Source organism: Epinephelus fuscoguttatus, linkage group LG2 (genome assembly GCF_011397635.1).
Source record: "Epinephelus fuscoguttatus linkage group LG2, E.fuscoguttatus.final_Chr_v1".
NCBI classification, from domain to species: Eukaryota; Metazoa; Chordata; class Actinopteri; order Perciformes; family Serranidae; genus Epinephelus; species Epinephelus fuscoguttatus.
In genome coordinates, this window is record NC_064753.1 from 23,385,856 (window position 1) to 23,411,875 (window position 26,020).

Consider the following 26,020-nt stretch of genomic DNA (forward strand, 5'->3'; position numbering starts at 1 on the left):
CTCCTTACTCTGGCTCCAGACTGACTGAGTGCCCCTTTATCTGTGTGGATGTGCTCTTTTTAAAGCTACATAAGACATGCGTAATTGCTCAACAATGTTTAATGCCCGGAATAAAATATTCAAAACATGGATGTCAGGCAGACAACATTGTCTGACTGTCAGAAACAAACAAATGTGTGATGAATGTTTCTTTCTGGTGTTAAAGTGGAGTTACGCATGCTCTATGTAGGCGCTATAACAGCTGTGGTCAGCGAGACATGAACTGTCTTTCTCATAAACTGAGTACATCTAAAAGCTACCTCTTTATAGGTGTTTTAAAGCAGAGGGTTCAACTGTAAATCCTCAGAGAAAATCATACAGAGTCATATCGCCTTTCATGTCAGAGGCAGCCTCCCCCCAAACCCTCAAACTATTGCAACGAAAGCCACACATAAAAGGGCACAGCTTGCTATTCTAGTGCTACCAGGTGTATTTATAGCTGACAGTCTGACCCCACTATAAGCTCTATGAACAAGCTTAGTTACAAACTCCTCCCAGATCCTCCCAAACATATCTATTTATAATCACCTAGATCATATTCAGAGGACAGATGCCACTGTGTTTAAAGGTTTGGACCAGATCAAACACAGCTGAAATCACTGATAAGCTTACAAAGCCTCCTGCCACAAATGTTGCCATTTCTGCAGTTGTAGTTGGATCCAATGTCTGGTTGCATCTTTTTTTTTTTTTTTTTTTTTTTTTGCCTTTTGCGTGCCCTTACTTACACTGTGATATTGATAGTGCAACTCCATATTGTCTGCATTAACACATGTCATCTCCATCTCTCTGTGTTTCTCTGCTGCCCCTCTTAACATGACTTCCTACCTCAGTTTTGGAGTCTTCATGCCAATCCAAAGGGCGAGGCATTCCTGGGCGACAGCATCACCACTCCACTCCCCTCCTCAACAGGCCGCAGAAGATCACCCCTGCATTCCAGCCCCAGCAACAGCAGCCTATAGGCTTTGGGCAGGTAAGTTGCAAGCACGTATTTCACAATCACACTTATACACAGCTTTTTATATCTTATTCGTGTTGGCTGCAGGGAGACATTAGGGACATTTGGCCCCATAAATCAAGCAGAATATGTAGGACAAGTATTTGTATGGCCAAAGAGAATTGGTGTTTATTAAAGCTGACAAACAGTTGCAGAGATAAAAGCACTAATGCACGACCTCGGTTTCATCACTGGCAGAGGTAATGCTTTGGAGTGTTTGCTTGTGGGAAGTCCAAATTTATACTATTGCCATGTCAAGTCATTGTATCTTGCACCTGCCTCTTTTCTGGAATGTGAATAAGTGGAGAAGTTGGCAAATTGTACTAGAAAGTGCCATTTCTAAAGTGCGTGTGACTACACTCTGTACATTTAGGTGATAAAAAGCACATTTGAATTGCAAATACTTCCTATTTATTGAGAGCAGCGGCCAAGAGCACACTTCATACTGAAATTAATTCATCTGCTACAGTAGCTTTTGTCGCAAACAGATCTACCAGCTCCACTCCGAATTACTCACAGTTGGTGGGTGAACGTTTCCAATTGTGTTTGACGGTGAAGGCATTTTACTGTTACACTGCCTACTTAATGGATTGCTAGCAAGACAGAGAATGAATGGAATATTGTAATGTTAACACACAGATTGAACAATGAAATGAGGTGAATTTCAAGGTGGTTAATGACTGATTAGAGACACTGCATCGACATGTAAGAATGTGGAAACAGCAGCATCTAGTGGCTCTTAAAGATAAATTCTGTGTCAGTGAAGATGGTGAATCTGATAAGCAAGGTGTTTTCTTCCTCAGGTGCAGCATTTCGGTTCCTGCCATCAGGAATGGAACGGCAACTTTGGCCACCGGAGACCACAGGCCTATATCCCACCCACCATGCATGGGCACACATTCACCCTGTCCCACAGCAGCCCAAACCACACTACGGGCCCTCATCCCCACCTTGGGGGCCACCCGCACACCCAGCCCACCTTACTGTCCTACCCGCCGTCTGGTCCTCTGGTTACGGCTGCGCCCGTGGCCCACCTCCTGGCTTCCCCTGTAGCCTCCCGCCCCGTCCTCCAGCCCACCTACAGCATCTCCCACCCGGCAGGCATCGTGCATCAGGTCACAGTGGGCATCAACCCGCGGCTGCTGCCCTCCCCCACCTTGCACCCCCAGGGCCAATTCAAGCCCCTCTTTCCCCCGCACTCCTACATCGCCTCGCCCGCCTACGCCAGTTTCCCTCTCAGCCCCACCAAAATAAACCAGTACCCTTACATCTGAGCATGGCTGCCCAGGTACCCTTTATACCACCTGAGGGCTAAGCGAGCAGGGCGAAATCTATCTTAAACCACAAACAACATGGTTTTCATTTCCAAAACCATGGCACAACCACAGAGAAAGCAAGCTATTTTTTGAATCATGTAGACTTGGGTGTAATTGAACTTCAAGCTTTAAAAAGAAAAAAGAAAAAAAAGAGTTCCAATGGTGGAGATGATTTGGGCAAAAATTAAGAAGGAAATAATGTATGAATGATTGAATGAAAGAATGAATGAGTAGTTAAACTCACACTTAATGTGTTTTGCACATTTGATATATATCTTTGCATTGGATCTTCTACGAATACTCCTCAAAACAGGTAAATAATTGGGGTGGTGTTGAATAGTTAGACTTTGCACCCCTGATCCCAGCTATTTTTCTATATTGCCTTCTTACGTGTGCAAGACACATCCATATTTGTAAAGCCATCCCAGTCTCTAGCTCTAGATCGACAGATGCACACGTCGTCCACAGTGTATGTTGTACTGCGTTTGAAGTATTTGTACCTTTTCGGTGTCTTTTGGTGTTAGCAATGTCAAGTCAATTAACCGATTTATATAGGGTTGTTCCTCACGCTGCATGTGGTCTTGCATGAGCAAAAATGTAAACGGAAAGATGCATAGACGTTGCTCTTATTGTTTGTGTCACAAGACTCGCTGCATTGTATAACTGTCCCCAGCCATAGTGCCTTACATATTTGAGGTTGTTAATGTTACTACTTATATATGACTATATACATGAATATTAATGTACTGGACTGCAGCACTTGAAATTCCAATCAGTCGATGCATCCTATGTGTGAGTATATATATGCACACGTGTATATGTCCATGCATAGCCTGCATGGATGTGATGTATCGCGGATAGCGGTGCTTATCTTTTGGAGTCAGTGTATATTTCAGTGTGTAGTGAGTTACTTTTCTGTTCTTTAAGAACAGCATGCTTTGCTGTTGCGAATGCTTACTGTTTTCATAAAAAAACATTTTTTGTTTTTGTTTTTTTAGTTCTCCCTTTCCCCCCGAATGAACTAGTGTACAAAGTGCAAGTACTGAGTATTGCTTAATATTTGATAATCACTTTCTATTTAGTGAAACTATTACTACAAACAGTATTTGTACTGTTTGATGAAACTGCAATACAATCTAAATAGTTGTTGATTCGTTTTCTTTTCTCGTCTTCGTATTTTCATTTTGAGTGTTTTCACTTTGTTTCTTAGGTGTTTAGAAGTGTGGTGGGCATGGCTTTGATTAGGTAAGGAAAAAAATGCAAATTAATTCACGGTATGGAATTTTCTAAGCCTGAGCAAACCATGCAGTATTCGATATACACACATATATGGACATATATTATAGAGCTAGACTATTTAGTACAGATGCTTGATAAGGTGTGAGTTAATTGTGTGCAATTCTCTCATTTATGCATGTGTGACAAAGTTAACTTTTTCCCTTTACATTATACCATTTGTTAAAGGCTTAAGGCTTATCGGTGTCGACTGCTTATTTTATACATTCCGTCAGGGAGGATATATACATATATATATATGATGGTAGCACCAGTCTATATATATGTAGATATGCTGTGTGTGCATTTTATCTGTTCATTTTACTAGTTATGTGTTTTTTTTTGTTTTTTTTTTTTGTCTTTTATTTTCAAATGAAGTTGCTTGTGCAGCACCAAAGACTGTAATTCATTTCTTGAGCAAGGTAGCTATTCTGTTTGCATAGACCTCAGTTATACTGTAGTCGTAGAATGGGGTTAAATTAAAACAAACAAAAAAAACATTGTATTTAAAAAAAAAAAAAAAAAAAAACACGGCCGAGGTTTTGTCTAGCTTATTGGGCAATTAATAAGTCGTATCATTTCTTTCTTGAATGTATCATAGATAAGCTGCTATATGATGATTGCCACTTCGATAGCTGTGAAATTAGGTGATTTCTCTGAGTTTAAACCTAGCGTTGCTATTTTTGTATAGGTCCCTAATTATCTGAAATAGAAGTGGTTTTTTGATTTTTGTGTTTTTGCGTTCATATTTGGAGTGTCATTGTAACTACTGTATTGCTGATGATGAACATTAGTTGCATTTGTTGTTTCTCGGGGTGTGTGTTTTTGCATCAGTATTTTATCCTTATTAACCTTTCGGGCTCATCACTGCATATAAATGATGTATCGATGTAACTTAATTTTTGTATGTTTTCATATTGACGTTTTGTACACATCTAAAGCTGTAGCTTGCAGGATTGATTTAACTTTTTCATTGTACGTATCTACGGTATACTACCAGTACTCTGCTGTGCGTGTCGCAGGAGCACTGTGAGATGCCAGAAAAGAGAAAATCCATTGTGTTCATTGAGAAGCTTCAGTAATGTTTCCACCAATTACACAGAAACACACTCGCCACTAAGCACTCATACAGGTAGTTAGGCTTGTAAGGGTTCGGGGTTGATTGGACTGTGTGTTCAGAACTAAATTAAGCCCAATGTTTCTGTTCCAAAAATAATGTTTTACAACTCGTTTTACTGTTAAATTGATTTGATCAAATATTTATTGCAACCTTTTTAACTGTTCAATGTTATATCCGGCTAGAATATCAGCTTCACAGCTTGTTATTCTAAACTGCCTTGTGTTCGGATCGCTCTCCCCTTTATGAGTGTCTCATATCGAAATGATGTTTTGTCAACGCAAAACTGTGGCCATCGTTATGTGTTCCTTACCGAAATTGAGACAGTGTGAGCAGCACTGTGTACGTGCCTTGAGCTTCAGAAAGTGAGAATTCAAGATGGTGATTCTTCACCTCTTATATGAGGAGGAAGGCATAGAATCCACCAACAGTCCGTTACCATATAGAATAGGCAGTCTTTCTACGGCCACATGACCAGGAATAATAACAACAAAAAGACAAAATAGGATTTCATCACAGTGTCATTCCAGGGACTCGTGCTCCTCTGATAACTTTGACAGAGGACATGCACATGGTGGTGGTGCTCTTTGTTTCAGATAGCCGCCGCCAAAGCCTCTCTGTGATAACACACACACACACATACAAAAAAACACAGACACACACACTTTGAATGATATGACACTCGACGATCTTTGGATAGTCACTCTGGCTGAACAGCAGATGCAATACTTTACATTGTGCGGTCATTGCACCACCAAGTGTTCTTAGATAATCTCCATGCTTTACATTACCTTGCATGTACACCTAAGTTGCTTCACTTTGTCTGCCTCGAAGCTGTCTGCTCAGAGCAGCTTTTCCATCGTGCAAGTACAGGCTGAGCGGGAGTAACCAGAGCACAGCTGACAACACTGGCCTTTAAAAAAAAAAAATCCGAGGAGCCAGTGCTTTATATCCAGTCTTATCTGGATTCTGTGCTCTGGATGGAAACTGCTCTGTCAAGGAGATTATTGTGGTTTCTCTGCACAGTCAGTCATGAGTGCAATACTCCACATTTAAACACTGACATTGATATGGTTTTTTGGAAAGCTTTTTTTATATATATATATTACTTGTACGCTTTACCGATCGTACTCGAGTATCATTTTGGGAAAGTAAGATTACGGTGACAACAAGGCATGAACTTGGCAGATTAGTGCTTGAAATAGTTCCCCAATAATACGCATGTTGAAATGAAATCTGTGTTTTGATTCCTCCAAAGGTATTCACCAGCAATGCGCCTGCATAAACTCTCCCATACTTGTTAGGAAAAGAATGGATGCAAGCGGAGAGATATCTTAACTCTGTTTTTATTTTCCACACGATTGACACCTTGGGTTTTATGGATTTTTTTTTTCTTTTTTTAAAGATTCATGTAACATTTAACAGATAAAAACAGTCGTTTGTAAAATTACTACTATTAAAGTTATGACTTTGATATCAGAAAACAAATCCTCTGCTGCGGTATTATCCTTTAGAGATGTTAATTCAGGGTCTGTATTAGTCTAAATGTACTACTGTGTTACTCTTTGCTTTGATTTGATAAGATTTGTTTTACTCGAGCTCTTATTTTTCTGGTCATCTGTATCAATTTCAGAGTTAATTCACACTGCAAGTTATGGAATCATCTGTTTAGATTGCTCATCAAATAGACTTGATTATGAAAAATCTGAACTGTTACTGTTTTAATACCTGTAGATTTTTTGTGGCTTTGTTTTATTATTTTTTTTGGTTTTTCGTTTCATTTTGCTTTTTTTATTTTGTGCTACACTAGTTTGCCATGTAGCAATTGCACTGTGCAATATTTACAGTATGAGGACTGGGAAAACTAACTCTATGGATGTGATGTCTCAGTTTGCGATAGTGTTTCCTCTCTAGTTCTCAGTGATTTAGGTGTGACCAAGCCTTCTCTACTTTGTCACATTAAGCGGGTTTTCCAGGTGACTCTTTTGGTGAGTGTCAAAATAAGACTTTATCGTGTATTATTGTTAAGATTCACTTTGAATTAAAAAAAATCTATTGATGCAGCTGTTTCTGACTCGGTCTGTTTTCACCATCATTTAATTCATTCAGATCCTTTTTATTTAGTATTGAACACATGCATGTACAACAAATCTAATTGGTCATATTACAACTTCTACACCACATTGTCAAACAGTGCTAGTTAGTGTTTCCAAATTTGTAGTAGGAGGGAAGGACCTGCAACTGATTTGTGTTTTTTAGTTTGTCATAAACATTTCTGAGTTAATTTCTGGGTGATGTACATCACAATTTTCCAGACACCTTCACATCCCTTGTTTTGTCTGACCTCTAAGATGTTGAATTTGAAATGATACCAAAAAGAGAAAAGCAGCAAATCCTCACATTTGAGAAACTGAAATCAGGGTGTTTTTTTCAATATTATCAAAATTGTTGTGAATTAATTTTCTGTCTGTAAAATGCTGGATTGGTGATTAAGTCTCTGTTCCAAAACACATAAAAATTTGGACATTTCGTGGGAATAATTCCATTCTTACTGTGCAAATTTCATCTGATGATGAAGATAATTTTATATGACTGAGAGCTCAGGAACACAATAAGTGGACCCTGTGGTGAGATCTCAAATAATAACATGGGCGAGCACTTCACAGCTTATCCTAGATTCAATTTAAAACAAACGAACAGAAAAAAAAATAAATAAAAAAAATTAAAATAAAATAGAATAAAAATTAAAAAATGAAATGAAAAAATAAAATAAAAATAAAATATAGCAATAACAATAATAGTAAATAATAATAAAATGGTTATTAGTGTTATTATTATTGCTAAATATAAGATATGATAAGATATATCTAATTGTACCTGGGTGCAATACCCAGCTACAATCAACATGAAGCACTGGTAAACCACAACAAAACACATACATACAACAACAACAACAACAGCAACAACAACAAAAAACAACAGGTTATATAATGTATTGCACATGCCTTGAGAAAAGCTATAAATACACAGGCATTGCAGAAATTATAAGGAAGTCATTAAGTCATTATTGTGATTATAAAACGAAGCCAGTCAAACGAGGTTACTCTAATTTCCTACACTACCCTGCAGCCCCTAACATGCACCTGTAGTTGCTTCTTCCGGGTCTGTGCTGACATCTTGTGGCGGTGAGGAGGTACAGCAGCCGTTCTTGTATCTACTCAGTCAGATATTCAGGTAGTAATTCCTGTAGCCATGTGGACACTTTGTATATACCTCTTAGTGGAGTTAAAGGAAAACTGTAAAGTCACCCTTTGTATATGTATCCGCCATATGTGTGAGCAGTCTGAGATGTGACCTGCTGCATATGGACATGTGTGTTGCGTCACTCCTCCAGCAGAGGTCGCCCTACAGTCTGCTCGCTTTGACTTTCTCCCGACAATTAACAGCACAGAGGCTAATTTGCTCAGTTAGACCAGAGGGGTGTTTGACTTTAAATCTGTGACCCAGCTGCGTCCTAATCTTTATATTTGTGGCCACTTGTCTCTTGAGCCCACCCAAATGTCTGTCACGCACGCGGAGCAGGTCAGTGCGAGGCAGTTTACCGCCAACAGCTAAATGTCAAACCTTTGGCAAAGTGTGCGCGCCTCCCTGCGCCACTCGGTGATGATGGGTGGACCGAGCGGAGCGGAGGAGCGATAGGGCGCATTTCTTAATTTCCCTTCAACGCCGCGTCCCCGTCTCCCCTCTCCAGCCCTGGACACCACGACGAGACCGCGGGACCGCTGTGTTTCCCGTTCACGCACGAGGATTGATCCAATGTATTATTTACGACCGAAACTTCAGCAACTTATCCACTGGATATGGCTCCCGGTGTGAGGAGTGGGCGGACAGGTCACCCCAAAGTGGTGGGAGCCGGCGGAGCGGAGCCCGGTGGGTGCTCGCCGCGGAGGACCGATGCCGGAGGAGAGGGGAGGTGTTTGAGGACCAGGTGGCGAGCCGGAGCAGCGGGGATGCTTGCGAACTGTCTGCTGTCTGTGGGGACGCTTTTACTTCTTGTCCGGTGCGCTTTGGCCGCAGAGGGTAAGCACACCGCCGAGCTGTCTGCTCCCAACGACACACACATGCTGATGTGTTGCATTAACCTCTGTCACATCCACACTGCCAGTCACATCTATTGTGAGGAGTTGGATCACAGTCGGCGGAAAATGGGTCTTTTGTCTCACACAGGCTGCGTTTTGTAATCCGCACATCTAATGCTGCTCATTACACATAGCCCACAGGCTGTGTGGATGCCTCTGTAGCTTGCTGTGTCATTTTTAGTCAAACAAAAACTACATGTGATCCATAAGCTCTGCACATATGCTGTGCCATGCAGAGGGTTGTTATTGCATTGGAATTTGCGCAGTCAGGGGAGTGTGTCCAAACGGCTATTATCCAGGATTGGTTCCCCTCACTGACCGCACTGGCATGATATATTGTATGAGAGATTGTGTTGATGCTGGAATGCGCAGGGGTTTGCTTGTACGTGATGTAACTCCCTGTCACCTACTAATCTGTCCACCTGACGCCAGTCAACTCTTTTGTCTCTGTGATCATCAGATTGCACTGCACATACCTCAAGCCTCTGCCTCTCCTCTGCAGCTGGATGTGATCTCAGCCTCAACTTTGTCTTGCACCTCAACTTCACTCCCCCTTTGTTCTTCACTGGGCATCTCATTTTGCGTTCATTTCCATGATGGAGGTTATTATTCAGTGTAATGAGCTGAGGGGAGTTTTATTCTGGGGGAAATGCAGAGCAGTCACAGGACAGTCAGTGTTTCAGAGCATCTGGGTCAGCACTAATGACACACATACTGTAGCCCACTGGAGGTCTGTGTGTCTCTGGCGGCATGAGAGGCAGCTGGGGTAAGGTTGGCCGACATAGCTGCCCTTCAACCATAAATGCATGGGAGGGAAAGGCTTGACTGCAAAAGACAAGTCTGCATGTGCACTGATTTGGCTGCATCACCTCATTTTCCCTCTCCTGTGGCTGTTTACACCACCCCACTGTGGACGGCTTGAAAACACTCTGGTATTAGCAGCAGAAGACAACAAGATGTTTAGGCGAGTGTTAAGTGTGTGTATCTAACAGGGGCTCCATCACCTCCCTCCAGTCTGCAAACTGTGATGTAGTGGCTGTAGTCTCACCTCTGCTGATGCACTGCTACAGTAGCAGAGTCTCCTCCTCCTCCTCCTCCTCCTCCTCCTCCTCCTCCTCCTCCTCCATCCACCTCCTTCTTCTCACAGTCAGCACATCCATTCTTAAACACATGAGCCCAGCAGCAGCGGCAGCACCTGAGCTATACAGTACATATTTGGTGGAGGAGACATATGTACACTCTGAGTATTCGCCTATGTCAGACTATAGGAGCAGGAAGCTGTGCTCTTGGACTGTAGTCTTTTGTGTAGATACATGAACTGGTTCACTGAGAGTGAATGCTTGTTTTTTTCGTTTGCACTGGTTGACTGAGTGTTTACAACAGTCGCTATACTGTCTTTTAGTAGTGTTACTGGTGTGAAACATGGAGGATGTGCTCTCAGCTCCAAAGAAAACCCCCCATGATCCTGGAGTTGCCTTCAGTCACAATGAGTATCTTCTGTGTAACTACTTACGGAGCACACAGGGACCTCATCCTCTTTCAGTTAGACTATATTTATGGTTCAGTAATGATGTGAATGTAATTTCTAAGATTTGGCTTATACCAGATCTCCTCCTTCCTTGGTTCCTCAGGGATCTTTAATTGGACAGATTATTGAGTGAATTAGGGATGCACCCATTACGATGTGCTGGTATTGGCGCAGATGCTGACGTTATTAAACAGATCAAGTACTGGCCACAATGTGACCGACGCGCATTTAAGACCATTTCTTTGTCAAAGCAATTATGAAATCATGTGTTTCCTTCATCAGTTATTTTCATTCAGTGATGGCCAGCCACTGATCAGTTATTAGAGCTGGCCTCATATTACCTTACATAAAAAAAAGACTCAATGTGAGCTACACTTGGGCTGCACAATATCATTTTTTAAACTGTCATCACCAGGGCTGGGTAGTATATTGATATTAAATTGATATCGTGATGTGTGACTAGATATTGCCTCAGATTTTGAATATGGTGGTATCATAAGTGTTGTCTTTACTGGTTTTAAAGGCTTCATTACAATAAAGTGATGTCATTTTTGTAGACCCCTTTTACCAGACTGTTTTAGCTGTTCTATTATTTTTATGAGACATCTAAAGTCTCTCTGTGTATTCAGTAGTCAGCCCTGCAATACATGGTGTCTACAGGTCCTGAAATAGTCTTAAAATGTCTTAAATACAATGTTAAATAAAAGGCATTAAAAGTCAATAAATAGTCTTAAATTGGAGTTTGTGAGGTCTTAACTACAAACATTTTATCTAATTTCATTTATCCATTTTGAATTTCTTTTTGTGAAAGTGAGTGAAGCCTTTCTGTGTTAAAGTCCACATTTCTAATGTTACAAATCTTTAAAAAACTATAACACTGTCACTTTGCTTCATATTTGCACTTACCTGTTGGCAAAATGTAGATTGACTTAACTCACTCCAGTAACCATAATCCTACATAACGCTTAGCTCTGCACAAGACCACATATATACCACTTTGCTGCAGTGCTTACCTGCGATGCCTGTGATTTGGTTAAAAGGTGTCTTTAGCAGGTCTTAAAAAGCATTAGATTTAACTGTCTGATACCTGTAGACATTTTGCAATATCATCGCAATATTGAGGTATTTAGTCAAATATATCGTGGTGTATGATTTTCTCCATATCGCTGAGCCTTACCATGATGTCAGCTTGCACGATAAACCTGAGCAAACCAGTAGTGTGTCAGTTTTAGGGGGATTTAGTGGCATCTAGGCAGGTTGGGGCAGTGGTTAGCATTGTCGCCTCATGGCATGAGGGTTCCTGGCTCAATTCCAGGGTGAGGATTCGAACCCTGGGGTGGGGAAGCCCTTTTGTGTAGAGTTTGCATGTTCTCCCCATGTACTCTCTGGGTAATCCCAAAATCCAAAGACATGTAGGTTAACTGGTGACTCTAAACTGACCGTAGGTGAGTGTGAATGTGAATGGTTGTCTGTCTCTATAGCCCTTTTTAGATAGGAATTGTGCAAATTTGCAGGACAGCCCAATCAGTCTTTTTTCAGCATTGGCAGCATGAAAACAAAATTTGGGAGGGCGGAAAATTGCCGCCTACCTACTTTTGTTTATACAGAACGCGCCTTTTTCGGGGCAATGGGTGGCGTGAGCAAGTAACAAAACGTGTAGCTCAGCGTGTGATGTAAACAGTGACATGGGATGGAAGCCGCGGCTAGTCAGACGGTGATTCTCTCGTAAATCGGCCCGTTCTTCACCGTCCCCGTCATCTGACGGTTAATGGCCTCTTCGTTTGCAAGGGCAAGGAGGGTGTGCAATGCCTTGTCTCCCCAGTTGCTCATCTTTACAGTGTCTGTCAGGTTTGTGTTTCCCTCTTGCTACTAGCTGCTCGCTAATTCCTGGTATCAACTGTTTTCTGTTTATCCACCACCGGTGGGTCGCAAGTGCGGCGTCATCAACAGCTCCTCCCACAAGTCTTCAACAGCCCCTCCCGTTGCGGAAGGCCACCTCGGTCTGTTTAAACTAAAAGGGTTCCGCCAATATGACTCTGACCCTCCGAGGTGGAAAATTGGGCTTCTCAAATCAACTCGCCATTCCGCTTCTGTGTGTATAAACGCTCGCAGCTGGCCGGCAAATTGGCCCAACATTCGCAGAAAATCTGGCAGCGTAAAGGGGGCTTATGTGTCACCACTGCAATAGTCTGCTGACCTGTCCAGGGTGTACCCCGCCTCTCACCCAATGTCAGCTGGGATAGGCTCCAGCCCAGGATAAGCAGTTAAGTAAAATGAATGAAAAATGGCATCTAGTGGTGAAGATTTTACACTGCAACCAGCTGAAACTTTTCCCGGTTAGAATTTCTTCAGTATCCACGGAGGTCTCAGCCAAGACAATAAAAATAATGATGACCAGATGGCCTTCTTCTAACATTGACCATACATTACGATATGCCTTTAGGTGGGTAAAATCACATTTCAGGTTGCAGATGTCCATCATATCAGCCTTCAAGGTGGCTTCAGGTTTAACAAAATGATAACATGATTACCACGATAGACAATAAATGATAAATAATACATTACAAAGTTGACCCTCCTCCTCCTTCTCCTTCTCCTTTATGTCTTTTCACAACGTCAATAATATAAATATGCCCTTGGCTTCCATGTCATGTTGGCTGCTCCTGAACAAAACACAAGTATCGGTTGAGCTCTACTGCTGTGTTTGTGTGTGTGTAAGGTTTACTGAATGAAAAACATCCTCAGTTGCTGTGAGCTGGTAATATCCTGACTCACAGCTTCCTCCCCTTAATGTGTGAAACCAGTGCAACATGAGGTTACGATGGGAACGCCAATTTTTGTCCAACAACAACCTATCCCCTCTTAAACCCTTCTTCAGCAGCCAGCAGAGTAGAGAGGACAGTGCAGGGTGGGCCTCCTGAGTAATGTGCCTGCAAAGATTTAAGCCTTTCCATGCAGTTAGATTGATCCTTAATGCACTTGCAGGATTTCTTGTCTGCTTTATGGCTTTCTTATTAACACAGCTGGTGAAATTATGCTCAGCGGCAGCAGCTGGAGGACACGTAGAAGCATGAGCTCAGCAGAGGCATCTTCGGCCTGTCTTCTGACGTCAGCTCTGTTTACTCCTACTACCACCATCGGCCCATTGCTTATGAGTGCTGACAGCTTGGTTTTGACAGGGGTTAACCCCACAGACCTCTTGCTGTATGAGATGCTATCCCTGAGCTGTTGCCAGTCATCACTATCTGCTTAGGAATTCATTGAAAAGAGACACGACAGTAAGATTCACAGTCATTTACTGGTGCTTTTAGCCGTTAAATGCTGTTATGTGCACCGATCGACCAGGGAGCTGCACGTCAACACTCTCCGTGGTCTGCTACTTGTTTTGTGTGGTGCAGTATCTTGCAGTCTAGGTTAGCCTTTTTAAGGCCTGTCACAATGGATAAAGTTAAAATGACTTCCAGGAATTGGTTTTAAAAAACAGCAACCATGACTCACCCTTGGTCTGATGACCTGTCTGCGTGGGCTCTGGGTTTTCAGGAGCGCGTAGAGGGCACAACTTCCCTCTTTATTTTCCTCATTTCACCTTACTGCAGTGATTTAATGTACGGCAGTTAATTACACTGTGGGTAAAGCATGTCAGAGGGGCTTAAGATGTATGTGCATGTGTGTGGACGGTGTCTTCTCAGGTGGAGCCTCAGCCGAGCCTTCAAAATTGATTTGCACGTTGTTTATATTCTCCTCACAGTCGTCCATCTGTTTCTCTCATATGTTACGCCGATGTTTTGACACAGGGAGTGTGAGTTGTGTTTAACATTATGCAAGAACTTGAGTGCCAGGAATGAAAATGCTGAAAGGGCAGAAACAGAGTGTAATAAAATGAAATGTATATATTAGTATTTTATATATTAGTGCTGGCAGTTGCTCTAAAAGGAATATAACATTCATTGTTATCCATCTCTGCTTTCATTTACCCATAGGGCTCTTTTGAGTACGTTTCTGTCAGATCTTAAAGAAAGTCAAAAGGTTTGCAGTCTTCTCTCGTTCACCGCTGTAAACAAAGCAGGAAGCACTTCTACAACACATAGATGTAATGATAAGACAGGCAAACAGGCTTCTAATTAGTATCTTGGACCATCTGCCTCGCATTATCCCTTGTATAGTCAGTGCAATCAGGGAATATTGTGTGTGTGTGTGTGTGTGTGTGTGTGTGTGTGTGTGTGCGTGCGTGTGTGTTTCCCTCCAGTATCTCTGTGTACCTTTGCGCCTCTCTGTTCTTTCGTCTGTCTCTCTGTGTTTTGTCTGTTTGTTGCGGGTTGATGGCAGACAAAGGCTTGGCTCTGCTGCTGCTTGAGAAAGGACAGCAGGCTGCCTGATTTATTGGGACACACTGTATAATACACCATACTGCTCCTCACAAGGCCACCGTTCATCACGCCGCACAACACCACAGCAGGAGACAGCTTGAGAGGCCTGATTCCTTTTGGAAGTTTAGGAAATTCTGATTTTGAAGAGCAGCTCCCCAATATAATCTTAAAATTGACTCCATCTTTGAGAATGAATATATAATACCAAGTTGTTTTGTGTCTAATCATTCTTGCTTTTCATTAGATTGCTATTTGAGAGTGTAAATCCACTTGTGTGACCTGTAAGAATAAAACTTTAAAACAATATCAAAATGCAAACCTAATAACCTACCATAGAATAAACTGTGATCAGAGAGTGGGGCTGCAACTAATGATTATTTTGATTGTTTATTAATCTGTTGATTATTGTCTCAATTAGTCAGTTAGTTGTTTGGTCTGTACAGTGTCAGAAAATGGTAAAAAAATGCCTTGTTTTGCCCACAACCCAAAGACCTTTAGTTTACTGAAGTAAAGAAACCAGAAAATATTCACACTTGAGAAGCTGGTATTAGAGAATTTTGACTATTTAATAAAAACAGACTTATCAAATTAGTTGGTGACTTATTTGATAGTTGACATCTAAATGATTGACTGTAGATTATTTGTTGCACCTCTATCAGTAATAGAGGATTCAGTCTGTCAGTGGCCTTGAGGGATGTTCTTCCCTAGAAAATAATTTAGGCTAGTTTTGGGGCTGGCTGTATCAATGGTTTACTTAATCCATACTAAATGTGTGCAAAAGGGATTTAAGTTATTATATAACATTCTCTATTTTTAAGGAACATAGTAAGAACAAATCGAGGAACTTTGCTTTCAAGAAAGTTGAAAATACATCACTTTAGCTTAATCTATTTCTTAAGACTATAGCCCTGTTTCTACCGAGCAGTACGGTACAGTACACTTCAGTTTGGTACGCTTATTTTCCATTTCCATTGTGGAACCATTCCGTACCATCCCCATTTTTTGGGATCTAGCACACGGATCTAGTACTAAAAGGTGGAGCTGTGAACACTGCAGTCCACTGATTGGACAATAGTGGATGGTCACTCTGCTCAGGGCTGAGTTGTGGCTGGTTTTGTAACCACTGTGAGTTTTATTAGTAAAAAGGCACGTTACCTTGTTATGTTACTGCATGAGTAGATCATGTGAATCCATCAGCACACATTAAATTTCACTGTGACAACTTTGACCATTACTTTAGTTTTTTATGACATACACTTTAGTAATGAGAAGATCTTATAGCATTTATATTAATGTCAACCAGGTTATGTGAACTGCATTCTAATCCTCACTCGGTGGAAAAAAAAAGTGCTGTGGAGCGTCGTTCCTGTCGGCTCCGGCAACACTAAACCCCCGAACATGCCTGAGAAAGACTAAATGTAGAAACCCACTATTTTTAAATATCCCATGTAGAGAGACTCTCACTGCAGCGTGTTTCATGTTGTTAAGAAAATGTCGGCATGCTGCCCCGTTCTGTGGATGATAAATGAGGCACAGACTTCCCTCTGTGTCACCGGTAATGAGGGAATATGAGTGCTAGATGGAGCAGTGAATGACAACAACCCCGCCCACATTTAAGAGTACTGTTTTATGTGGAAACGCTAAATGGACCTAGGTTCTAGGTACCATGTCTGAAGGGTTACTTTTGGTTCCAAAGGTACCGTACCGAAAGTGTTTGGTGGAGATGGGGCTTAATAATTAGCCAGGGAAGACACACCAACCAAACAAAGATGTTTGAACAAAGATGAGGAACAAAGACAGAAAAATTGACACAACATAGTATCGCAATGTTTTGCGTGACAATATTGTATTGATACACAATGCCAAGTTTCGATTTTTAATTATATAACTTGTTAATGTTGCAAATACAAATTAAACTTGTTATAGCCTACTGGAATAAAAAAAATCAATTGCTATTTCAGTCCGCTGAATACATTTTGCTTCAATACAGATCACTAAAGTGAGATTGACAGATAGTTCCATAAAATAGACAAAGTTTTCCTTTAGGAACACAATTTGCAATTGGAAAAAAAGGTAATAATTTGCAATATATCACAATATAGTATGTTATCATCAAAATACTAGAATTGCAATAATATGGTATCATGATTTAAATACTGTGATAATATTGTCCTGTGGGACTTTTATCTAGTGTTCACAGATCCTGCACTCCTGCACAAGTGTTTTCTGTTCTCCTGGCTGATTAAGCTTCTGCTCAGGTTGAAGGTGGGCGTAGCTACACTGCATGCCACCAGTCTTCATGTAGCAATAAGAATGATAAATATATCTCACTGAAAGGGGTCGGGTTATGCTGGGACAGTGGTGTCTTGGGTCTTTAAAAGTTCTTGAACATTGTATTTAAATAGTAATTTATAAACTATGAGGACCTTGACTTTGGTGGTCTTTGTCATGTTTCAACAAGTGAAGTCATTCTCTGCAACTGAGAGATTTCATGAAAGTGAAAGATATGGATTTTAAAAATGTAAGAAGATTTTTAGCAGAAGTTAATGTGGCTGGATCAGATCTATGGTGTGCATAAATGAGGAAGACAGAAGGACAGAGAGAGAGAGTTGGGGGATTTGCCTCTTAGCAGACGGGGTCATCAGTCACATTTAATGATGTCACTGCCACTGTATCATACTCCGTTTTTTTTCTATTATTTTTCTAAACTGAAATGCTAAGTGCTATGCTAAGTGTAGCTGTAGGCTTTGCTTTTTCACAGTGGATGGTGGCATTTCAGCTAATCTCTCTGAACCACTGGAGAAGAAAATGTATACAAATGCACTTTTTTACACTGAGCCTTCGAAGTGTTACATGCTTTGCAGCTACAAAAGTGTACACACAAACTCACACTAGCAATAAATACTAGCCACTCAGTAAATCCTGTTATTAATTTGTCAGTACTGTAATCAGTGTGTGGCATTTGTTCTTTTTTGGCCACTAGAGGGCAGAAAAACTGAACAGCAAACACTTCCTTGACAGTTTACAAAGGTGTTACGCTAATGTGCTACCAAACAGTGGCCTACTTAGAAATATAGCAGACACAAAACTACATTAATGTCCCACTGGAGTTATGTTTCTGTCCACCTGAGGAATGCAAGTCCAATACTCAGTCCTATTTTTGCTTTTTTTCCCCTGGCTGCACCAGTACAAAAGAAATAGCTTGGTCTTGCTAACGTTAGCTGTTCAACGTTTTTCACTTGTTAGCTTATTTGAGGCTGAGCAAGTGATTCAGGTTCCATTGAGTTTATATATGTTTGTTTGCTAAAAATGCTTGAAGCTGCTAGGAAAATGTGTTTCTACAGTGGATCAATCTTGAGCAGAATTAATAAAGTATGTAAAAATAAAATCTGGCCAAAAAATGCAGTACCAAGTTAGCACAGTGGGTAGTTAGCTACTCAACATTGGCCCAGTGTAGGAATTGCTTGTGTCTTTCGAGGTTCAGGATTGGTCCTTTGACAGTCAGCCCCTCAAAATACAGTGGAAACATGAGGATTTAACAGATAGAGCAGAAACATGACTTTTACTTTCCATTTTTTTCCCTGCAAAATCTCAATTTGTTATTGGAACCAACAGGGTCATCCCTATGTTTCCAGGGTTCTATGTTCCCCACTTAAACCTGCAAAAAAGCTTCTATGTTCCCCGCTTACACAAAAAGGGTTCTATGTTTCCCGCTTGGTTCAGCGGGCAACATAGAACCCGGGAAACATAGAAGCTTTTTTGTGTAAGCGGGGAACATAGAACCTTTTTTGCAGGGTTAAGTGGGGAACATAGAACCCGGGAAACATAGAACCCTGGAAACATAGATACGCTCCTGAGCCAACGCAGTCTTACTCCAAATTTGTCAAAAAATAGCGCTTGATTAATGTAATGATCAACGTTATTGTTGAACAGCGGCCAGCAGCGTTAGGGGGAAACTTGGCGGGACAACGAAAGTTCAGGCAGCGTAAGTCATAGTAGAACAGGGAGGGATGTTGGATGGGTCCAACAACCACTGACTTTTACCTGGGAGGCCAGTGTTCGTTTGATTGTAAAGCCAAACTCTGTTTTTTTGGTCTGAACCCAACTCTGTGCTTTTGTTGTTAAAGGAAAAAAACTTGCTGTGTTGTACGGATGTAGTGCAATATTTTTGAAACAGACTGCATGCAAACTGCACATTTTCTGTGAAAATGGAAGTGTATTTTGACCAGAGACAATGCATTTAACAGGCTGAAGTTGACACGGCATCCCAGAAGGTCAACAACCAACACATCCAGGGTACCTTGCATATGGAACGTCCATGACCAAACATGTGACGAGGTCTGAGTGAGAATGTGTTGTTGAACAGCTGATAACACCACAACTAGCCTTCAGTTGAAACTTGATGAAATTTAGTTGATCTACATTTAGGCAATTTTTGTGGATTGTTACCTTTAATGGTAATTGATGGCCATATTTTCAACATATAATAGATTCTAAGAGATCTGTTGGACAAATTTCTTGGCAAGGCATATAAAAAATGTAATCTTTTTAAAACATTACACTTAAACTTACATAATACCCTGTAATTGCAGTGTAATATGTCGGTTTAAACCTGAAGTACCTAAAACTAGCACTTGTGTATAAAGTAGGTTTGTAGATGTAAAACGAAAAACAAAAACTTAAGCTAAAAGAAGCCAACTGTGTAAGCATCAACATTAGAATTATTCTTTGTAGGTTTTCACTGCAAGTAACCTCTTTAATATTACATGTAGTCATCTGAGTCAGTGATACAACAGAAGATTACCAATGAATGGTACATTGTTAGTCTGTGACCTCTTTATTGCTGTGAGAATTCTCATGACCACAATGATTAGGACATTTTCATATTGTCATGTAAATGGGAGGATGCCATTGTTTTGTGCGCTCTAATTGGACTGTGTAGAAATTGGGACGAGGCTGTGGATAATTCATTATTTAGCGACTTACAATAGAATTGCACCATGATGATAATATTTGTGTAACATGTTAAGATTTTTTTGTTTTCTGATGAATAACACTGCAACAGTTTATCACACTGACCATCCATTTTATCATTACAGTATGTGATATTACATGTAGCTATATATGATGTTATGGTATTGTGATACCCATATTATCAATATCTTAGAAATATTCAATATTGTCATATTAGTTTCAGAAATAATTTATTCATAACAGCAGTCCAACATGTTCTCACTTCCAACTTGTCAAATATGGTAGCTTGGTCAGTGGCTCCACACCTCAAACTATGATGCTCTGCGTATCTTCTAGCATCAGTTTTGTCAGTTTCTGTTACATGCATATAGTGCCTTTTCAAAATAAACCTCTGGTTAGGTTTATGCACCAAAACTACATGGTTAGGCTTAAGGAAAGATAATGGTTTGGGTTTAAACAGGTACTTTGTTAAGTACGTTACTTAACTTACAAAGATTAAGTAGCCTATGTTACCTAAGTGAACGTACATGTGTTAAGTTAGGTCAACTTTGACTTTTGGTTTCACACGACACAAACAGCAGTCTCCTGGATAAAAGTCCTGTGTTTGTTTGACCCATCCATCCACCCCGACCTTGTCCGTATGCAAACCGTCGTTCTTTAAACTACGTCACCTGACCTCCTCCTTTGCTCCTGTCATAATTGCCCTGGCCACGTAGAGTGCCATACTTCGAAGCATATGGCCACTGACCAAGCTGCTGTATTTGACGAGTTGGAGGCGATAACACCCTGATCGTTCGTAGACATTGCTCACAACTTACTCAGCACATGAAGTGACCCCATATACAGTATAGTGTCCCCAGCCTCAGGCAGAGAGAGGTTGTGTGCAGTATATTATGTCTCTGAAACATCAGCGTCCAACTCACAGTCTATAGAGAAGCCTTTGATTTTAAATCCCAGTGACATCACAGATTCAGGGGCTCGCTCTGTGATTTCTAGCTTTAGTGAAGCAGGTTTAGAGTAGAGGCAAAGATGACAGCGTCAGTGAAGCATCAAGAGTGCCAGGGAGGGCTTAGCTGAACTCGGAGAGCATTAAAGGAAGTGATCAACAGTTTTAGAAGCCTATCTTATTAATCAGTAATCAGGCTGTCTTAGGACTTTAAAGATGTTCCACTGACAGAATATGGAAGTGGTTTTAGTGCTTATACTTACTTTTATCACATTTGGAGGTAATTTGAATGTCTTGCAGAAACTAAATTAGGGTATGCTATCCTGAAAGTTGAATTAAGATAAAACCTTAAGATGTGTCATGTACTTTAAATCATGGACTCTTTTGTTGTTGTTTTTACAATATTGTTTTTTAAGGAAGAGGATAATTTTCACAGTCACACACACACACACACACACACACACACACACACACACATATTCATAAATGCACTTTTCTTCACATTCATAAATCTATAACATGTAGCATTTGTTTGATTTATGCCCTTACTTTAATGCGCTGAAGTCATCCCCTAAGTCTTAAAATGAGACAGGCTGTTCCCTGCAGGCCAATTCATTACTGGGATAATCCGAGTGTGTGGCTCCACCGCCTCTGGAGAACTAACCCTTTGCATACACACAAACACAGCCCTAACACATGCTCCTGCTAATACCTATCTGTGGCAAATGTCTCTGCAAACTTTAGAGTTTGGATACCGTATTAGTCTGTCCTTGGAGACCATCCCTGCACGTGTGTTTTCATGTGTTTGCGTGATTTGCGTCTACTCTCAGCACTTTGTACCGTGCTGCAGAGAGGGGAGCTTTACTTTTGTTTCCATATGAACATTTTTTGAATCGTGGAGCTTCCATATTGGATGTTTAATTTGTCTCTTAGTATCAAGTGTATTGCATCTATATAATTGAAGCTGAAATACAGTACGGCACAAGCTCTGATATATTGCACATGAGACCCAGAGCTCAATGATTTAATTACAGCAATGAATGCCTCAGTTTTTCATCTACCGAGCAAACAAGCAAACCAAATTTACAATTTTACAATTTTACTGTACAATATCAATGAAATGCAGTTTAGAGTATGACTGTGTGTGTCTTGTGTTTGTGGCCTGTGAAGGTCAAGAGTTTGTCCATAGGATAAGATCATGATACCTCATGGTATACGTACATCTCAGTAATAATACTGTCACCTAGGAGACGGGCCTCTCCTTGACAGTGGACGTCATTACAAGTCATAGATGGTACCCATTAAGTTGTGCGTACTAAATGTGGGACAGAGAGTCGACCAAATTAGAAGAATGACAGAATATTCAATTCAAAAAGTAAGTCTGTAAGGACAATGGACAAAGTATGCAGCTTAGGGTTGATAGGATCAGGCAGACACTCTTTGGAATCAGATGGAGGAAAACTTTGTAACTTTCAGTTTCTGGTGAAAAATTAAGACGAGTTTTAATATTTGAAAACATGTATCAAAAAACTTAAGAAATCAAGGCTCCTTGTCTTGTTTGTCTCTTCTCTCTGATGAAGAATAATCAGATGAGATCAGAAGTGGACTTGAAATAAATTGCATATGAAAAAGATGAAAACAAGAGTGAGAGCACAGGGAATAGATCCAATTATTTCCATTTCCTACGTCAGTTTCCTCAAAGACACAGCATCTTACCTTTTCATGCTTACAGTTTAATTCACATGACACCATAGACGCACATCAGAAAAATGTCCCCATTTTGATATGTACTGATCTGTCCTATTTTTTATTCTGAAAGAAACCTGCTCAAAGGAGGCTACCTTGGCTTGCTGGATAAACCCTTCCTGAAAAGACGGCTCCCGTGGGGGCGTCCATCCTCTTAATAGTATCTGTCTGCTCGCTATTAAACTAGTCTGGAATGAATCGGCAGCACTACAGTGGGCTACTGTGAGTGGATATATAATAATTGTCAAAAATCAGCTTGTAGGCGTTTTATTAAATTATGAATTTTATCCCCCCAAAAACAATAAGGAGACATTTTTAATGCAGATGGCCTCATCTGAACTCTGACGCTTTCAACTCTTTGTGTTATTTTCCCACCCACATCTTGAACGGTGTCCAGCAAAATCAATTAAGTCCCTTGAAGCAGACATGTTTTTAGTATTTAGAAAAATGTCCTCTGTTCTCTGCATTAAGCACTTTCAGTCATAGTCCCTGAGAGCTGCATTTTCTTACAAAGTGTGGGGGGGGGAAAAAAATCATTGAATAATATATTGAATCCATTATACTTGTGAACTAGGAGACTCAGTCTAAGTGTTGAAGTGGAGTTCTTCTTGACAACCCGAGGAGCACAGAGGAGGTGTCTTAGCTTCAGGAAAGGTATCTCTGAAAAGATTTACCTTTCCCACATGCAACAAATGTTTTCAGCCCATTTAAAGGCTCATTCGGAAAATGAGGACTCTCTTTTCAATGCCAGACTTTAGAAGAAGTGCAGCTTTGTCTGTATGTTTTTTATGGATCCTTCCGATACGTACCTCAATCAAGATAGCCTATCTATTCATTCATTTTAAAAGCCTTTTAGGCTATGCGTGTCTTTTTGGTGGCAGAACCTGCTTTGTGTGCAGAGTTACATAGGAAACAATCAGTGCCTTTGAGTTAATGTGCATCATATGCTGCAATGGTAAGAGTTCTTCTTAACTATACTGCCATAGAGCCCCCTACACTGTCTAACCTTTTGTTGTTGTTTTGAGTTATATAAAAAATCAGCCCTTTTACAGCTGTCATGAATGGGAAAAATTAGTTATAGGGACCAAACTGTTTTTGTACCAGGCTTTAAACATATTCATTTCTACTTTAAAATTGGGCATTTTAACATGACGGTCCACAGGGACTGACTCACTTTTGGAGCCAGCCTCAAGTGGCCAATAGAGAAATGCAGTTTTTGGCACTTCTGTGTTGTTGCTTGGCTGTAAAGAGAACATATGTTACATCTCTTGATGGCCATCTTAGGGGCTCCACTGAAAATATCTATATCTATTTAGGGAATGAAATAAATTGAAAAGATCTAGAATGTGTTAATCTAATGACTGAAGATTGATTCTTCTTCAACACTATCTTTAACACCACAAAATAAAGTCACAAATCTTAATAAAACATCTACCTCAAAGCACGCTGATGTTGTATTACCAGGTATTGTAACATCTCAATCATTATTAGGGTTTACAGGGATCATACAGGGACCCAGCTCTATCTCTAAAGTATGTAGAAAAGCAAGATCACAATTCGAGACTGACTTAGTTTTTTGTGCTCCCTCTGCCAAAACAGTTTCAAATGTATTATCCATTGATTTTGCAATTTCCTCTAAATTCTGGCTGGATTTTAGAGACATTAGTCAAAGCTAAATCTGTTTTCACCGTCCGCTGAGCATTCAGATCTCTGTGCCCGGTCTCACCTCAGGTGCTACTTTCTAACAAATCCTCATCTCTCTTATCTAAATTCTTAATTCGCTTACATAAGATGGCCTTCGCAAAGCCAGGTTTTATGGTTTTAAACCGTACATGTCTTTGAATATGCCCTCTGAGCGCTCTTTGTTTTCCCAACTGTTCTCGTAATTGACTTGCTTAATTAGATGTTTGTTTTTTACCCAGCTGAAAGAGCGTTACATAATTGCCTCTAAATCATTTAATTGCATGTCTCCATGCTTTTCAAAATGGAGGAAAAGAAGAAATTAGAGAGAAGTTTTACATCACTTTCGAATTATAGTTTCATTATAAGGTGACAAAAGAATATCCTACCTGGCAGCAGACCTTAAAAAAATGATGGTTAACTATAGGAAAATCAAAATAAAAACTAAATCTTAATTATTGGAAAGGCTTGCAGTGATGTAATGGATATTTATGATAAGTAAAAACACTGGAATGGCCCTTAAAACATATCAGATGAGATGTCGCTGTGTATCTGTCATACACAGGAGGATGCTGACGTCACTGCACTGGTGTAAATACCTGCAATGTATGCACCCAGGCTCATTAAAGACATGACAGTATCTGTCTGTGGCAAACATTGTAGCTGTAGCTGCAGTGTGACACAGCCGTTGGCACGCTGGTGTTGTGGTGAATTGAGGATGTGGCCAAGGCCTTTGTTTGAGAGCTCATCCATCATGCTGCCTGCTGGAGTCAGTGGTGATCTCTGTGTTTGCTTCGACTGTGTAGAGTGTCAAGGTCGGATTTATGATTGCTGTGATGTGAACCATTAACAGTGTTGTATCTCAGACGTGTTGTTCGACCAGTATTCAGCTTTGTAAAATGCGCCCATGTCTTGTTGTTATTCTCACCTGCATGCTGTGTCTGTAAGATTTTCTCTCCGCTCTTGTTCTCTGCCTCCCAATGTGCCCAAAACAGAAGGTGTTGTGTAAACTGTTATTTTCTGTTTCTTTTCTGGTCACGAGAAGCAGCAGCTTTGCTCTTTGAAGTCGGGGAAATATTTCAGTGATATATATTTCAGTTATTGCCATTTTAATATTTCACTCTGACTCACCGACACAAAGCATAACCAGTGGTCAAATAGGCCTAATTGAATAGTGGCTCTGGGCTCCATGCACCTCCAGAGATGCATGAGCCAGGACTGCACCTCACGATTATTTTCTTGTTTTGCTTATTGTTTTCTTGATTAAAAACAGACATTAAATATCATAAAACTGTGAGAAATACCCGTCATATTTTCCCAGAGCCTGAGTATACATATTTAATTAGTTTGTTTTGTCCAATCAGCAGTTACAGTTACATGCCCAAAGATATTCAGTTTATAATACTAGCAGACTAAAGAGTAGCAGCAAATAAATCACTTTTTAGCCTGCAATTGGATTTTTAGCAATTTTGTTTAAAAGATTTGTAACACAGTTTATCTATTTTTTTAAGTAGTTTATAATATTCTGTCAATTGGCCATCATTATCTGTAAGTATTAACTCATGAAGGTGAATGCTATAGGCTAAACTGTATTGAGTAGGGGCAAATTATCAGACAGTGGGGTTCTGGGCGCAGATATGCAAAACCCCCTACACCTCTCCTACATAGGTGCAAGATACAAACACCTAATAGTTTGTTGTAATGTTTCGCCTCTTTTTGTGTTGTCTTGCATCTCTTTGTAGTCATAATGCATCTTTTGGCTGTTTTGTGTCACTGTCATAATTTTGTGTCTTGAGATAATCACACCTCTTTGGGGTGATTAAAGCCCTGTTTCCACCAAACACTTTCGGTACAGTGCCTTTGGAACCAAAAGTAACCCTTCAGACATGGTACCTAGAC

The 26,020-nt window shown here is 40.4% G+C and overlaps 2 protein-coding genes across 3 annotated transcripts in view; both read left to right on the forward strand.

Moving 5' to 3' along the window:
• Window positions 1–6,800, forward strand: part of hipk3b (homeodomain interacting protein kinase 3b) — a 43,860-nt gene extending 37,060 nt beyond the window's left edge. For both annotated transcript variants that reach the window (XM_049593517.1, XM_049593525.1), the window contains 2 exons: window positions 870–1,009; window positions 1,837–6,800. In XM_049593517.1, the coding sequence (XP_049449474.1) occupies window positions 870–1,009; window positions 1,837–2,348 (652 nt within the window). In that variant the 3' untranslated portion in view covers window positions 2,349–6,800. The remainder of the gene's footprint in view (window positions 1–869; window positions 1,010–1,836) is intronic.
• Window positions 6,801–8,165: 1,365 nt separating this feature from the next.
• kiaa1549lb (KIAA1549-like b) overlaps window positions 8,166–26,020 on the forward strand; it is an 88,593-nt gene continuing 70,738 nt past the window's right edge. Inside the window, exon 1 of the mRNA XM_049604615.1 lies at window positions 8,166–8,821. Coding sequence (XP_049460572.1) covers window positions 8,602–8,821 — 220 coding nt within the window. The 5' untranslated portion in view covers window positions 8,166–8,601. The remainder of the gene's footprint in view (window positions 8,822–26,020) is intronic.